Source organism: Scyliorhinus torazame, chromosome 12 (assembly GCF_047496885.1).
Source record: "Scyliorhinus torazame isolate Kashiwa2021f chromosome 12, sScyTor2.1, whole genome shotgun sequence".
Classification (NCBI taxonomy): Eukaryota; Metazoa; Chordata; class Chondrichthyes; order Carcharhiniformes; family Scyliorhinidae; genus Scyliorhinus; species Scyliorhinus torazame.
In genome coordinates this window covers 74,616,313-74,632,213 of record NC_092718.1, presented here as the reverse complement: position 1 = coordinate 74,632,213, position 15,901 = coordinate 74,616,313, and the positions used below count along the sequence as shown (strand labels likewise).

General features: G+C 49.2%; 1 protein-coding gene across 1 annotated transcript in view; it reads left to right on the top strand.

Annotated features, from left to right (window-relative positions):
- LOC140386485 (potassium-transporting ATPase alpha chain 1) overlaps positions 1-15,901 on the top strand; it is a 92,005-nt gene that overhangs the window by 31,270 nt on the left and 44,834 nt on the right. Inside the window, exons 9-12 of the mRNA XM_072468874.1 lie at positions 1,790-1,988; positions 11,833-11,942; positions 13,932-14,066; positions 15,257-15,449. Of these exons, the coding sequence (XP_072324975.1) occupies positions 1,790-1,988; positions 11,833-11,942; positions 13,932-14,066; positions 15,257-15,449 (637 nt within the window). The remainder of the gene's footprint in view (positions 1-1,789; positions 1,989-11,832; positions 11,943-13,931; positions 14,067-15,256; positions 15,450-15,901) is intronic.

Below are 15,901 nucleotides of genomic sequence, written 5' to 3'. Positions count from 1 at the left end.
GGGAGTGTTTGATGGGGACAGTGTAGAGGGAGCTTTACTGTGTATCTAACCCTGTGCTGTACCTGTCCTGGGAGTGTTTGATGGGGACAGTGTAGGGGGAGCTTTACTCTGTATCTAACCCCGTGCTGTACCTGTCCTGGGAGTGTTTGATGGGGACTGTGTAGAGGGAGCTTTACTCTGTACCTAATCCCGTGCTGTACCTGTCCTGGGAGTGTTTGATGGGGACAGTGCAGAGGGAGCTTTACTCTGTATCTAACCCCGTGCTGTACCTGTCCTGGGCGTGTTTGATGGGGACAGTGTAGAGGGAGCTTTACTCTGTATCTAACGCTGTGCTGTACCTGTCCTGGGAGTGTTTGATGGGGACAGTGCAGAGGGAGCTTTACTCTGTGTCTAACCCCGTGCTGTACCTGTCCTGGGAGTGTTTGATGGGGACAGTGTAGAGGGAGATTTACTCTGTATCTAACCCCGTGCTGTACCTGTCCTGGGAGTGTTTGATGTGGACAGTGCAGAGGGAGCTTTACTCTGTATCTAACACCGTGCTGTACCTGTCCTGGGAGTGTTTGATGGGGACAGTGTAGAGGAAGCTTTACTCTGTGTCTAACCCCGTGCTGTACCTGTCCTGGGAGTGTTTGATGGGGACAGTGCAGAGGAAGCTTTACTCTGTGTCCAACACCGTGCTGTCCCTGTCCTGGGAGTGTTTGATGGGGACAGTGCAGAGGGAGCTTTACTCCGTATCTAATCCCGTGCTGTATCTGTCCTGGGAGTGTTTGATGGGGACAGTGTAGAGGGAGCTTTACTCTGTATCTAACCCCGTGCTGTACCTGTCCTGGGAGTGTTTGATGGGGACACTGTAGAGGGAGCTTCACTCTGTATCTAACCCCGTGCTGTACCTGTCCTGGGAGTGTTTGATGGGGACAATGGAGAGGGAGCTTTACTCTGTATCTAATCCCGTGCTGTACCTGTCCCGGGAGTGTTTGATGGGGACAGTGTAGAGGGAGCTTTACTCTGTATCTAACCCCGTGCTGTACCTGTCCTGGGAGTGTTTGATGGGGACAGTGTAGAGGGAGCCTTACTCTGTATCTAACCCCGTGCTGTACCTGTCCTGGGAGTGTTTGATGGGGACAGTGTAGAGGGAGCTTTACTCTGTATCTAACCTCGTGCTGTACCTGTCCCAGGAGAGTTTGATGGGGACAGTGTAGAGGGAACTTTAATCTGCATCTAACCCCTTGCTGTACCTGTCCTGGGAGTGTTTGATGGGGACAGTGTAGAGGGAGCTTTACTCTGTATCTAACCCCGTGCTGTACCTGTCCTGGGACTGTTTGATGGGGACAGTGTAGAGGGAGCTTTACTCTGTATCTAACCCCGTGCTGTACCTGTCCTGGGAGGGTTTGATGGGGACAGTGCAGAGGGAGCTCTACTCTGTATCTAACTCCGTGCTGTACCTGTCCTGGGAGGGTTTGATGGGGACAGTGCAGAGGGAGCCTTACTCTGTATCTAACCCCGTGCTGTACCTGTCCTGGGAGGGTTTGATGGGGACAGTGCAGAGGGAGCTTTACTCTGTATCTAACCCCGTGCTGTACCTGTCCTGGGAGTGTTTGATGGGAACAGTGTCGAGGGAGCTTTACTCTGTATCTAACCCCGTGCTGTACCTGTCCTGGGAGTGTTTGATGGGGACAGTGTGGAGGGAGCTTTTCTCTGTATCTAACCCTGCGCTGTGCCTGTCCTGGGAGTGTTGAATGGGGAGTGTTAGGATGGATTTATCCTGTATTTAACCGTGTGTTATCCACAGGTGTGCTTGTCACTAACTGCGAAACGTCTGGCTCGGAAGAACTGTGTGGTAAAGAATCTGGAGGCTGTTGAGACTTTGGGATCGACCTCAGTGATCTGTTCGGACAAGACCGGCACTTTGACCCAGAACCGAATGACTGTCTCACATCTCTGGTTCGACAATCAGATCCACTCAGCAGACACCACAGAGGACCAATCAGGTGAGGCACCATCAGAAAGTGTCTCAGTGTTCCTCAAAACAGGGTCCGAGATGGAGAAACTCCCCCTTTATTTTTGTAAAATATTTTAACTCAAATTTTCAACATTTTTACATTTTTACAACAAATAAACACAACCCCAACACCACCCTTTTTCGGCAACTAGATCCCCAAAGTGTAAGCTAAATAAACCCCATCTCTTGTGGAACCCCTCATCCGCCCCTCCCAGAGCAAACTTCGCCTTCTCCAAATACAGGAACTCCATTCAATTCCCAGGCCACGCCAAAGTTTTGAGGGAGAAGCTGACCTCCACCCAACAGGACCCGCCTGCGAGCGATTAACGAGGCAAAGGCTAAGTCATCCGCCCCGCACTTGTCTGCAACCCCGACAGGTCTGACGCCGCAAATGGTCTTCAGGGGACCCGCTCCAAATCCACGCGCAGAACCTCAGACTTGGTGCTGAAGAACAACTCCCAAAATTTCTCCAACTTTGGCAGGACCAGAACGTGTGAGCATGATTAGCTGGGCCCCTCCCACACCGCTCGCAGCTATCCTCCACCCCCTCATAAAACCGGCTCATTTCTCCTTCGTTAAGTCACTTTGTGCACCATTTTTAATTGAATCAACCCCAGCCTCGGGCACAAGGTTGAGGCATTAACCCTACACAGCACCTCACACCATAATCCCTCCTCCAATGCCATCCCCAGCTCCTCCTCCAACTTGGCCTTAATACCTTCCATGAGCACCTTATCCTCCTCCATGATCCTAACGTAAATCGCTGAAGTGCCCGTACCCTCCAGCCCCACCCACGGACAGCCCCTCCTCCAGCAGCGAAGTGGAAGGTGCACTGGAAACTTCGGGAAGACCTTTCTCGCGAAGTTCCATTGCTGCATTTATCTGAAGCCCTCCTCATGCTGGAGCCCAAACCTCACCCCAACTGCTTGCGAACGACTCGTCCAAAAACAAATCCTTCATCTCCTTCACCTCTCTCTCCTCCCATCCCCGGAACCTCGCATCCAACCTCCCCGGCTCAAACCCTTTTATCATCGGCATCACGCTCGAGCCTGCCCTCAACTGAAAGTGCTGTCGGAATTGCCTCCAAATCTTCAGCGTGGCTACCACCACAGGACTACCCGGGTACTTCCCTGGGGCAAGCGGTAGCAGCACCATTGCCAGCGCCCGCAACCGCGACTCCCTACAAGAACCCACCTCTATCCGCACACATAAAGGCTCCACCCCCTACTATGTCTTCTTCAATGCCAGGAGCACCTGGAATAAGGTGGGTGAACTTGCGGTATGGGTTGGTACCTGGGACTTCGATGTTGTGGCCATTTCGGAGACATGGATAGAGCAGGGACAGGAACGGTTGTTGCAGGTGCCGGGGTTTAGATATTTCAGTAAGCTCAGGGAAGGTGGTAAAAGAGGGGGAGGGGTGGCATTGTTAGTCAAGGACAGTATTACGGTGGCAGAAAGGACGTTTGATGAGGACTCGTCTACTGAGGTAGAAGGGCTGAGGTTAGAAACAGGAAAGGAGAGGTCACCGTGTTAGGGGTTTTCTACAGGCGTCAGAAAAGTTCCAGAGATGTAGAGGAGAGGATTGCAAAGATGATTCTGGATAGGAGCGAAAGCAACAGGGTAGTTGTTATGGGGGACTTTAACTTTCCAAATATTGACTGCAAACGCTATAGTTTGAGTACTTTAGATGGGTCTGTTTTTGTCCAATGTGTGCAGGAGGGTTTCCTGACACAGTATGTAGATAGGCCAACGAGAGGCGAGGCCATATTGGATTTGGTACTGGGTAATGAACCAGGACAGGTGTTAGATTTGGAGGTAGGTAAGCACTTTGGTGATAGTGACCACAATTCCATTGCATTTACTTTAGTGATGGAAAGGGATAGGTTTATACCGCAGGGCAAGAGTTATATCTGGGAGAAAGGCAATTATGATGCGATGAGGCAAGACGTAGGATGCATCGGATGGAGAGGAAAACTGCAGGGTATAGGCACAATGGAAATGTGGAGCTTGTTCAAGAAACAGCTACTGCGTGTCCTTGATAAGTATGTACCTGTCTGGCAGGGGGGAAGTGATCGAGCAAGGGAACCGTGGTTTACTAAAGCAGTCAAAACACTTGTCAAGAGGAAGAAGGAGACTTATGTAAAGATGAGACATGAAGGTTCAGTTAGGGCGCTCGAGAGTTACAAGTTATCTAGGAAGGACCTAAAGAGAGAGCTAAGAAGAGCCAGGAGGGGACATGAGAAGTCTTTGGCAGGTAGGATCAAGGATCCTATATAGAAAGGATGACTTTCTATAGATATGTCAGGAATAAATGAATGACTAGGGCAAGAGTAGGGCCAGTCAAGGACAGTAGCGGGAAGTTGTGCTTGGAGTCCGAGGAGATAGGAGAGGTGCTAAATGAATATTTTTCGTCAGTTTTCACACTGGAAAAAGACAATGATGTCGAGGAGAATACTGAGATTCAGGCTTCTAGACTAGAAGGGCTTGAGGTTCATAAGGAGGAGGTGTTAGCAATTCTGGAAAGTGTGAAAATAGATAAGTCCCCTGGGCCGGATGGAATTTATCCTAGGATTCTCTGGGAAGCTAGGGAGGAAATTGCTGAGCCTTTGGCTTTGATCTTTAAGTCATCTTTGTCGACAGGAATAGTGCCAGAAGACTGGAGGATAGCAAATGTTGTCCCCTTGTTCAAGAAGGGGAGTAGAGACAACCCCGGTAACTATAGACCAGTGAGCCTTACTTCTGTTGTGGGCAAAATCTTGGAAAGGTTTATAAAAGATAGGATGTATAATCATCTGGAAAGGAATAATTTGATTAGAGATAGTCAACACGGTTTTGTGAAGGGTAGGTCGTGCCTCACAAACCTTATTGAGTTCTTTGAGAAGGTGACCAAACAGGTGGATGAGGGTAAAGCAGTTGATGTGGTGTATATGGATTTCAGTAAAGCGTTTGATAAGGTTCCCCATGATAGGTTACTGCAGAAAATATGGAGGCATGGGATTCAGGGTCATTTAGCAGTTTGGATCAGAAATTGGCTAGCTGGAAGAAGACAAAGGGTGGTGGTTGATGGGAAATGTTCAGACTGGAGTCCAGTTACTAGTGGTGTACCACAAGGATCTGTTTTGGGGCCACTGCTGTTTGTCATTTTTATAAATGACCTGGAGGAGGGCGTAGAAGGATGAGTGAGTAAATTTGCAGATGACACGAAAGTCGGTGGAGTTGTGGACAGTGCAGAAGGATGTTACAAGTTACAGAGGGACATAGATAAGCTGCAGCACTGGGCTGAGAGGTGGCAAATGGAGTTTAATGCAGAAAAGTGTGAGGTGATTCATTTTGGAAGGAATAACAGGAAGACAGAATACTGGACTAATGGTAAGATTTTTGGCAGTGTGGATGAGCAGAGAGATCTCGGTGTCCATGAACATAGATCCCTGAAAGTTGCCACCAAGGTCGAGAGGGTTGTTAAGAAGGCGTACGGTGTGTTAGCTTTTATTGGTAGAGGGATTGAGTTTTGGAGCCATGAGGTCATGTTGCAGCTGTACAAAACTCTGGTGCAGCCGCATTTGGAGTATTGCGTGCAATTCTGGTCGCCGCATTATAGGAAGGAGATTTATATAAGAGGAGATTTACCAGAATGTTGCCTGGTATGGAGGGAAGATCTTATGAGGAAAGGCTGAGGGACTTGAAGCTGTTTTTGTTCGAGAGAAGAAGGTTAAGAAGTGACTTAATTGAGGCATACAAGATGATCAGAGGATTGGATAGGGTGGACAGTGAGAGCCTTTTTCCTCGGATGATGATGTCTAGCACGAGGGGACATCCCTTTAATTTGAGGGGAGATAGATATAAGACAGATGTCAGAGGTAGGTTCTTTACTCAGAGAGTAGTAAGGGCGTGGAATGCCCTGCCTGCAACAGTAGTGGACTCGTCAACACTAAGGGCATTCAAATGGTCATTGGATAGTCATATGGACGATAAAGGAATAGTGTAACAAGTTTGGAAGGGCCAAACCCACCCGACTGCCACCCACTTTGGAGCACGTCTTCCTTATCCTGGACCTTCCTGCCCACACAAACGTCGAGACCAGCCTATCCACCCCTTAAGACCAGCAGAAACTGAAACAGAAACAGGAACCGTGGCAGAATGTTCATCTTCATTGCCTGCCAGTGACAAGGGGAGACTATCCTTCTTCCTTCCCACCAAGCTCGTGAAATTGAGCTTACGAAGCAGGGACCAGTCTCCTGCCAACTGCACCCTTGAATACCTAAAATGAGTTGTCACTATCCAAAATGCCAAACCTCCCACTTCCGCCCCTGCGCCTGGAGAAAACACCACAAATATTTGCTTTTCCCAAGATTCAATTTCTACCCCGAAAATGCCTCAAATCTCCTGAGCGACGCCATTGTATCCCTCACTGACGAGCTTGGGTCCGAGGTGTACAACAGCAGATTGTCCAGTGCAGACACCTTGTGCTCCACCCTCCCTCACTATCCCCTTCCATAAGTCCGGACCCCTCAGCGCCATGATCAAGGACTCAATCACCAGCGAGAACAGAAAGTGGGGGGGGGGGGGCACCCTGCCTTGCTGCCCGAAATAGTGGGAAGTACACTGAATTTGTCCACACAAATGCTGTCAGATCCTTGTACAACAATTTCACCCATGCCACAAACTTCCGCCCAATCCCAAATCTCTCCAGCACCGCAAACAGATAGTTCCACTCCACCCGATCAAACGCCTCCTCCACATCGAATGCAACCACCATCTCCAGCACCCTTCCTTCTGCTGGAGAAAGTGCCGCATTCAGCAGCCACCGCACATTCAATGACAGCTGCCTGCTCTTAATGAACCCCGTCTGATCCTCCCCAACTATCTTTGGGAGGCACTCCTCCAACCTCAACGCCAACACCTTCAGCAATATCTTAGCATCCACGTTCAGTCGAGAAATGGGCCTGTACGACCCACACTCTACTGGATCCTTCTCCTTTTTAAGTAATAGTGAGATGGGTGCCTGCCCCCATCGTCTCAGGCAATACTCCACTAACCATCGTGTTCTCAAATATTTTTACCATTAGTGGTGCCAAACTATCTGAATTTTTTACAAAATTCCACCAGGAACCCATTCGGCCCCAGCGATTTACCCGATTGCAACTTCTTATCACTGCCTGCACTTCTTCCACCCCCATTGGTTACTCTAATCCGGCCCTCTCCTCCTCCCCCACCTCCGGGTATACAGTCGCTCCAGAAATTCACTCATATCCAACTCATCCTCTGGCGGCTCCAACTTATACAAGTCCCTATAAAACTCTTCAAACTCCTTATTCGCCTTCTCCAGCACCACCACCAACCAACCCGCTGCATCCCTAATCCACACGATCTCCCTCGCTGCAGTCTGCTGATGCAGCTGGCCCATCAGCAATCGACTAGGCTTCTCACCATACTCACAGACCACCCTCCTCGCTCGCCTCAGCTGCCAGAGCGCCATCCCTGTGGATAGAAGATCAAACTTCGCCTGTAACACCTTCTTCCTCACCATAGGTCCCGGCTCTGGGTCCTCCGCATATCTCCAATCTACCTCCAAAATCTCCTCTATCAACCACTGCCGTTCCTCCCACACTTCCCTATCCACCATCGCCTTGCCCCTCACTACCGCCTTCAACGCCTCCCAGACCACCGACTGTGAAACCTCCCCATTCCAGTTAAACCCCACATACTCCTCAATCACTTTCCCCATTTTAGTGCAAAACTTTGGGTCAGCCATCACCCCCACATCGCCTCCACGCTGGTCTCTGGGCTGGCCCCTTCTCCTCCACCATTTCCTCCCAGTGTGGTCCAATATCACGATCGCCGAATACTCCACTATCCTCAGCCCAGCTAGTAGCACCTTTCCCACCACACAAAGGTTTATCCTTGAGTACACCTTTTGCACTGGCGAAAAATATCAAATACTCCCTATCCCGCGTTGTAAAAACATCCTCGGGTCCATCCTTCCCATCTCCTTCATGAATCTGGCCAACACGTTTCTTCCCCTAGAAGGGGACCGTGAGCGTGGAAGGAACTGTCCACCTTTGAGTCCAACACCATATTCCAATCTTCCACCCCCCCATATCATCCCAGTTTGGGGTATACATGCTAACCAGCATCACCAGCCTGCGTACTAATGCCCCCATCACCATCACACGCCTGCCCCCCTGCTCTGCCAACACCTTCTCCACCTGGAACCTTACTTGTTTGCCCACCAGTATCGTCACCCGCTGGGCTCTGCTGCTGAAACCCTAATGAAACACCTGGCTCACCCAGCCCTTCCTCAGTCTCAACTGGTCCATCATCCTCTGGTGGGTCGGCTACACCAGCATCACGCCTACTTTCAGGCTCTTCAAGTGTGAGAAAACTCATACTCTCTTCACCGGTTCCCCCAACCCTGGCACATTCCACGTCACCACTCCTACTGGGATTCTCTCACCCGCCCCCCAGCCCTTCCTACCCACCATGACCATCCCCCAAGGTCCCACCTGACAGGTGAGACCCAGCCTCGGCCCGATACACTGTCATCCCCCCACATCTCCCCCCCTTACCAGAATCTTAGAATAGAAACATAGAATCCCTACAGTGCTGAAGGAGGCCATTCGGCCCATTGAGTCTGCATTGGCCCTTGGAAAGAGCACCCTACTTAAGCCCTCACCTCCACCCTATCCCCATAACTTAGTAACCCCACCTAACCTTTTTGACATGAAGGGGCAATTTAGCATGGCCAATCCACCTAACCCGCACATCTTTGGACTGTGGGAGGAAACCGGAGCATCCGGAGGAAACACACGAAGACACGGGGAGAAAGTACAAACTCCACACAGACAGTCACCCAAGGCTGGAATTGAACCTGGGACCCTACAGCAGTGCTAAGCACTGTGCCACCGTGCCGTCCGTGCTCCCCAACCACTTCCTCTTAAAAACACCACCTTACCCAGTATTGAACCCATTCCCCCACCATTCGCACCTCCCAGGCTCATCAAAACCTGCCCATACAGGTTCCAAAGACCGCGGCCCCACCCCCCACCTCGCTCCCAACATTGCATTCGCTAGTGTGGCGGCCCTTGACAGAGTCCCCCTCCCCCACATCAAAAAAACATACAAACTCAAAAGACCCCAACACCCAGCCCCTCCAAACCCCCAACACCTGACAACAAAACAAGCATTCAAACCCAACCAACCATCAATTCCAACCATCCTGCTCAAACCACCCCAGCCCAAACTTCTTTTACACAAAACAGTTAATGAGAAACAATCATAAAGGGAAAAAACAACATGAAGGAAAGACCCACTCAAAAAACGTCAAAGTCCAAACTCAGTCTATTCCCAGGTCTTCACAAACATCTCTGCCGCTGTTTCAAATTAGTAGTGCCTGCAGTTATGCATAATCTTTCGCTTCGCCGGGCCGACCACACCAAATTACACGTTGCATTGATTCAACTCCGCATTAGCCCATCTCCCCGCCAACTCCGTCTTCACATCCTGGTATATACGTATACCATTGCTATCCCACTCCACCTTCTGCCTCACCCACCTCAGCACCTTCTAGTTCATCTGAAAATTGCGAAAGCAGATGATCACAGCTCTCGGTGGTTCATTCGTTCTTGGTTTCGGCCGGTGGGCCCTGTCCAATTTGTAGTGGGAGGAAACCACCCCCTCCCCCATCAACTTCGCTAACATCTCAAAGTACTCTGTAGGCCTCCGGCCCTCTAGCCCTTCAGGCACCCTCACAGTCCTCAATTTCTGCCTTTATGGCCTGTTCTCCAGGTCCTCCACTTTGGCCCTCAGCCCTCTGTTGATCTCCCCACCTTGCGCAACACCTCCCCCATCAAGGTGAACTGGTCGCTGTGCTGCGACAATGCCTCCTCCACCCTCTTCATCTTCTCCCTTCTGCAACTCCTCTCTCATCAGGGCAAGGATCTGACCCATGTTATGGGCCAGGGTTGAGAGAACCCCAAAGTGCATCATGGAGTTCACCTGACCCACAACTTTTAATAGATTGTGGTTATGGGGAGCACCCGGGCCTACTTTACAGGCATGGTGCAACAGAGAGTTAAAGTACTTTTAAATTAAAACAATGTTTATTTATGAAGCCAGTTAACAATTTATAAATCCACAGTAAACATCTTAACAACTATCAACACCAATCACCCCCACAGATACAATATTCTAAAAGTAACCCTTAATCCTTCCTTGCAACATCCATAGGACAAAAGACCCTTTTTAACACAGAGATCAGGTCTAAATTCTCTATTGAGAGCAGTTATCACTTTTAAATCACTCAAATGATCTGGAGACAGTCTGTAGATTGCAGAAAGATCCTTATACAGCTGCTTGCTTTTCCTGCAGCTATGCAGCTCTCAAAACAAATCTAAAACACAACCCTGTAGCAGACAACCCAAAGCGAAAGTAAAAGCAGACAGACAGCCCAGCTCCACCCACACTCTGACATCACTGATAAACACCCATTTCGTAAAGGTACAACCACTACAGCTATTTTATAAACACCCATTTCTTACTCTCACATGACACCCACCCACTCCTTAAGCGAGGTCATCATCTATGTCCGATGCCTTTCAAATATTTTGAGAACTACCGCTCAAACTCCCCGGCCATCACTTCAGTCACCGTTTCCACCGTAATGGGCATGGCTCCATTCAACAGGCTCTCTCCCATAATCTTTTCTCCCGCTGAACTCCTCACCACATTCGACGGCAGACTTTCATTCACTCCCTTTTTCCCTGGGTTCTTTTGTCCGGTTTTTTGACATCCCGAAACTGCCTCAGACCATCCCACAACTCCTCACATAAGAATTTTCCCCCCAAACTGGGCATAAAGAGGCTAAAAAAGACAACCCTGGCAGGAGCCACCAAACATGCGACCTCCACCTACATGCCACAAGCCAAAGTGGAGAGACACCCTCTTTGAACAAGTTCCATGACAGAGAGATTCCCTCTTTAAACAGGCTCCCAGACAGAGAGAGTCCCTCTTTAAACAGGGTCCCTGATGAAGTGAGTCCCTCTTTAAACAGGTTCCCTCACAGAGATACTCTCTCTTTAAACAGGAGTCCCTGACTGAGAGACTCCCTCTTTAAACAGGGTCCCTGAGGGAGACTCCCTCTTTAAACAGGGTCCCTGACGGAGAGACTCCCTCTTTAAACAGGGTCCCTGACGGAGAGACTCCCTCTTTAAACAGGGACCCTGACTGAGAAATACTCTCTTTACACAGGACACTTGACAGAGAGACACCCTCTTTAAACAGGATCCCTGATGGAGAGACACGCATTTCAACAGGATCCCTGATGGAGAGAGTCCCTCTTTAAACAGGGTCCCTGATGGAGAGACACACTCTTTAAAAGGGTCAGTACTGAGGGAGTGTCATGGAATCATAGAATCTTAACAGTGCAGAAGGAGAGCATTTGGCCCATCAGGTCTGCACCGAACCTCTGAAAGAGCACTCCACCCAAGTCCATTCCCTGCCAAATCCCAATAACCCCTTAACCTAATCTACACAACTATATTTTGGGACACTAAGTGGCAATTTTTCATGGTCAATCCACCTAACCTGCACTTCTTTGGACAGTGGGGGGAAACCGGAGCACCCGGAGGAAACCCACGCAGACACAGGGAGAAAATTCAAACACCACACAGACAGTCACTCGAGGCCAAAATTGAACCTGGGTCCCTGGATCTGTGAGGCAGCAATGCTAACCATTGTGCCACCGTGCCGCTCCATTGTACTGTTGAGGGTCAGTACTGAGGCCATGTTCTGGACTGGTGGTGGAGATATAATTCAATCCGTTTTTTATCTTTTAGGCCAGAGTTTTGACCAGACATCGGAAACATGGCGTGCTGTGTCTCGAGTTGCTACGCTCTGTAACCGTGCAATGTTCAAACCCAACCAGGATGGCATTCCCATTCCGAAGGTAAGGATATGGGTATGTCCGGGCAAGGTGAGGTCAGAGGATAGAGATATCCTGTCTCTGATGACACAGCTGGTGTTAGGCTAGTCCTGGACTTAGTTTGTGTTCAGATTTGGGTTATGCCTAGTTCTCCATCTGTCTCCAGTTTCTCATTCCTCTTCCACATTCCTCGACAGCTCTCAATAGTTTGAGCCCCATCCCCCCTTGAACAGGTTAAAATGTTAGAGAGAGTGGTATCTCATTATAGATTGTCTGATCCTAATTTGGCTTAACTGTGAGAGCAAATGCTCAGCTGGCAGGGGGGGGGGGGGGGGGGGGGCTGTCCTGTTTCAACAGCTGAGGTGATTTTGTTTCATTAATATATATTTTTTGCCTGAATAAGTTGTTCATTCTGTGATCTCTCTTGTCAATGTCTCAGTGTTTATTTGGACAGATTTGGAGGTGTGCTGTGTTTGATGACTCTGTTAGTGATACTTTAATGATCTCCCTGATTGACACTTCAATTGGGTCATGGGAACAGCAGTTTTCTGAGCAAGTATTTATTTTTCCTCGACACTCCCAAAAGTGCGATTGCCATCTCATGGCTCATTGCTTACGTACACAGTGCATGAGTTGGCATGGAGGGTATAAGGCACACTGGAGGTGGCTGGGGAGGCATGGGTTGGCATGGAGAGTGGACGGGTAAGACCTTTTGAATTTGCATTCCAAAAATGTAATGGATATAGAGATTTCAGATATATTGCATTAGATGTATTTGGTGCAGTAAGGGTTAAAGGCATGGGTTAGTGTGTTTGACTACTGCAATAGTGTATTTAAAGAACTAATTTGAAAGGTTGGGAGCCAGGGGTGTAATTAAACCAGTGTAAAAAGCTTGGGCTAATGAAATTTTGTTTTGATTAAGGGGATTCCCTGTGGAGTTAATTAAGATTTCAGCTTTGCAAGATAATGTTGTTACTGGGTGGAGCTAAGGTATCAGGCATTTTGCAGAAAGCAGTTCAGTTGTGAGCTGAATGAACCTATGTCCAGAAGTAAAGAAGTTCTGCTCTCACTGCAGTTAAGTTGAAAGAGATTAACAGACGTTAAAGCAGTGCAGACTTGTCTGAGAACAAGGGAGAACTGAAACAAGCTCAGAAGAATCTTCTGAAGAAATGCAAGCAGAGTTTTTGCTTGTGTCTGACAGGAGTCAGATCTTGTCTTGAAAACAGCAAGAGATCTTTCTTTCTCAAAGAACATCTCTGTAAAGGCAGTATTCCTGAGGGCCATTGGTAGTTACAGTGGATTGAGAGCGGAGATGTTTTTTCTAGTTGTTTGAATGGGAATAAAGTTGGCAGTTAAGGGTATTGTATTCACTGTATTGAGTCGTATTGTTTAAGGGGTAATTGTAAGTTATTTTCTGGTGTGATATTAAAGATACTTTAATATTGTGTTAATAATAAAGTTGTTTCAATATACCATGTCCCTATTTCTCCATGTAATCACTGCCGGAGCGAGGTATCCTTTCCTCATAATCTTACAAAATTAAAATATTGGGGTTTCTATCCAGTATCCTCGCCACTGTTGGGTCTAGTCTGGGATGGTAATAGAATCTCCGATCCAGAGTATAGCTCATGACTCCACCAGCACTTGCGAGCTGTCACCTCGGATTGTATTCACGGGCAGGAACCCCTACATGATATTTCCACCACACGGACTCGAGCTCTATCCTGTCTAAGATCAGCTCACACAGCTTGGTTGCTACCCCCCAAGACGAGCAAGGGTATGGGGAGGGGAGAATGGGGAGAGAGAGACGGCGGGGGGGGGGGGGGGGGGGGGAGTATTCCCCAGTGCCTTCGGGTGAATATTTGCCCCCAAAAACCCACATCACAGCAGCAAGTAGACGATCCGGGTCATTGATCTCCTCCTGTGGGATTTTGGGAGGTATAAAGTTCACCGTGCTCTTTAACGTCTAATGGGCAGGAGGGATTTCTGACCTGCTCCCTCTCTCCCATTCAGAGAGAGGTCATTGGAGATGCCTCTGAGACGGCACTTTTGAAATTCACCGAGCTGACCATTGGCAATGTTATGGATTATCGCCATCGATTCAAGAAGATTTGTGAGATTCCCTTCAACTCCACCAACAAGTTCCAGGTGAGGGGGACCAGCTGGGAGCTCATGCCAGTGGAGCGGAGGGGAGAGAACTGGGCAAGAATCTGGAGCCTGTATGGGGGGGGGGGGGGGCATTGTGGTCAGACATGGGGTCAGAGAGGTCAGATATAGGTCAATGAGATCAGACCTGGGGTCAGTGAAGTGAGACTATGGCCAGTGTGGTCAGACATGGGTTTAGGGAGGTAAGACAGGGGTGAGCATACATTAGACAAGGGGCCAAAAAGGCCAGACATGGGGGTCAGTGAATCAGTGAGGTTAAAGAGGGATCAGTGCAGTTCAGACAGGGGTCAGTGAGGTCAGACAAGAGGTTAGTAGGGTCAGAATGGAATGAGAGGGGTCAGGCCTACAGTCAGCGAGGTCAGACAGGGGTCAGGAGGGTCAGACTTGGGGTCAGTGAGTTCAGACAGGTCAGTGAGGCAAACCTGAGGTCAGATAATGGGTCAGTGAGTTCAGACCGGGTGTCCAACAAAGGACCAGAAATAGGTCAGTGAGGTCATATGGAGGTCAGACACAGGAAAAGCACAGATCAGACACAGATCGAGACAGTGAGATCAGGCAGGGGTCAGTGAGGTCAGACACGGGTTCAGTGAAGTCACAAGGCGTTCAGTGAGGTTAGACTTGGAGTCAGTGAGGTCAGATCCGGGGTCAGTGAGGTCAGACATGGGGTTAGACTCAGGATTTGTGTCGCACTCACGAACAAATCCGATAGGGAATTCAGGAGCAACTTCTTCACTCCAAGAATCTGGGACTGGAGAGAATGTGGGACTTGCTCCCAGGGGGAGTGGGAAGAATGTGGGACTTGCTCCCATGGGGAGTGGGGAGAATGTGGGACTCACTCCCACAGGGAGTGAGGAGAATGTGGTACTTTCTCTCAAGGGTGTGGGGAGAATGTGGGACTCATTCATACGGGGTGAGGGAAGAATGTGGGACTCACTCCCACAGGAGTGAGGAGAATGTGGGACTCGCTCCCACAGGGAGTGGGTGAGGTGAATAGTGTTGATGTATTTAAGGGGGAGAAGAATAGAAGGCTATGGTGATGGGGGTGATGAAGAGAGGGATAGGAGGAGGCTCGTGTGGGGCTGGAACACCAGCACAGAGCAGATGGGTCGAATGGTCTGCTTCTGTGATGTAGATTTGTTTTAACTGAATGTGATTCTTTGTGACTCTGGCAGCTATCAATTCACGAAATGGAGGACCCATTGGACCTACGTTACCTAATGGTGATGAAGGGAGCTCCAGAACGTATCCTTGAACGCAGTTCGACCATCATGATCAAGGGACAAGAATTACCACTGGACGAACAATGGAAAGAAGCATTTCAAACAGCGTACATGGACCTTGGGGGGCTCGGGGAGAGGGTTCTGGGTAAATACAATGACAACCGGCAGCGTTGTTTCACTTTTAACTGGCAAAATGATCCCAATCCACTTCACATGAGGGTCAATCAGAACGATGAAATGTGACTCCGACTCACATCAGGATATATAAGGGATAGGCAGCCAAAAGCCCAGTCAAAGAGGTCACTCTGAAAAGACCAACTTAAAGAGAGAGAGGGACAGTGATAGAGACAGACAGAGAGAGACACAGAGAGACAGACATAGAAAGAGAGAGACACACAGACACACACACAGAAGGACGGGGGAGAGAGAGAGACAGACAGAGAGAGAAAGTGGCATGAGAGAGAAAGAGAGAAGGAGAGGAAAGACAGAGAGAGGGAGACAGACAGAGAGAGGGAGACAGACAGAGGGAGACAGACAGAGAGAGGGAGACAGACAGAGAGAGGGAGACAGACAGAGAGACGGAGAGAGACCGAGAGA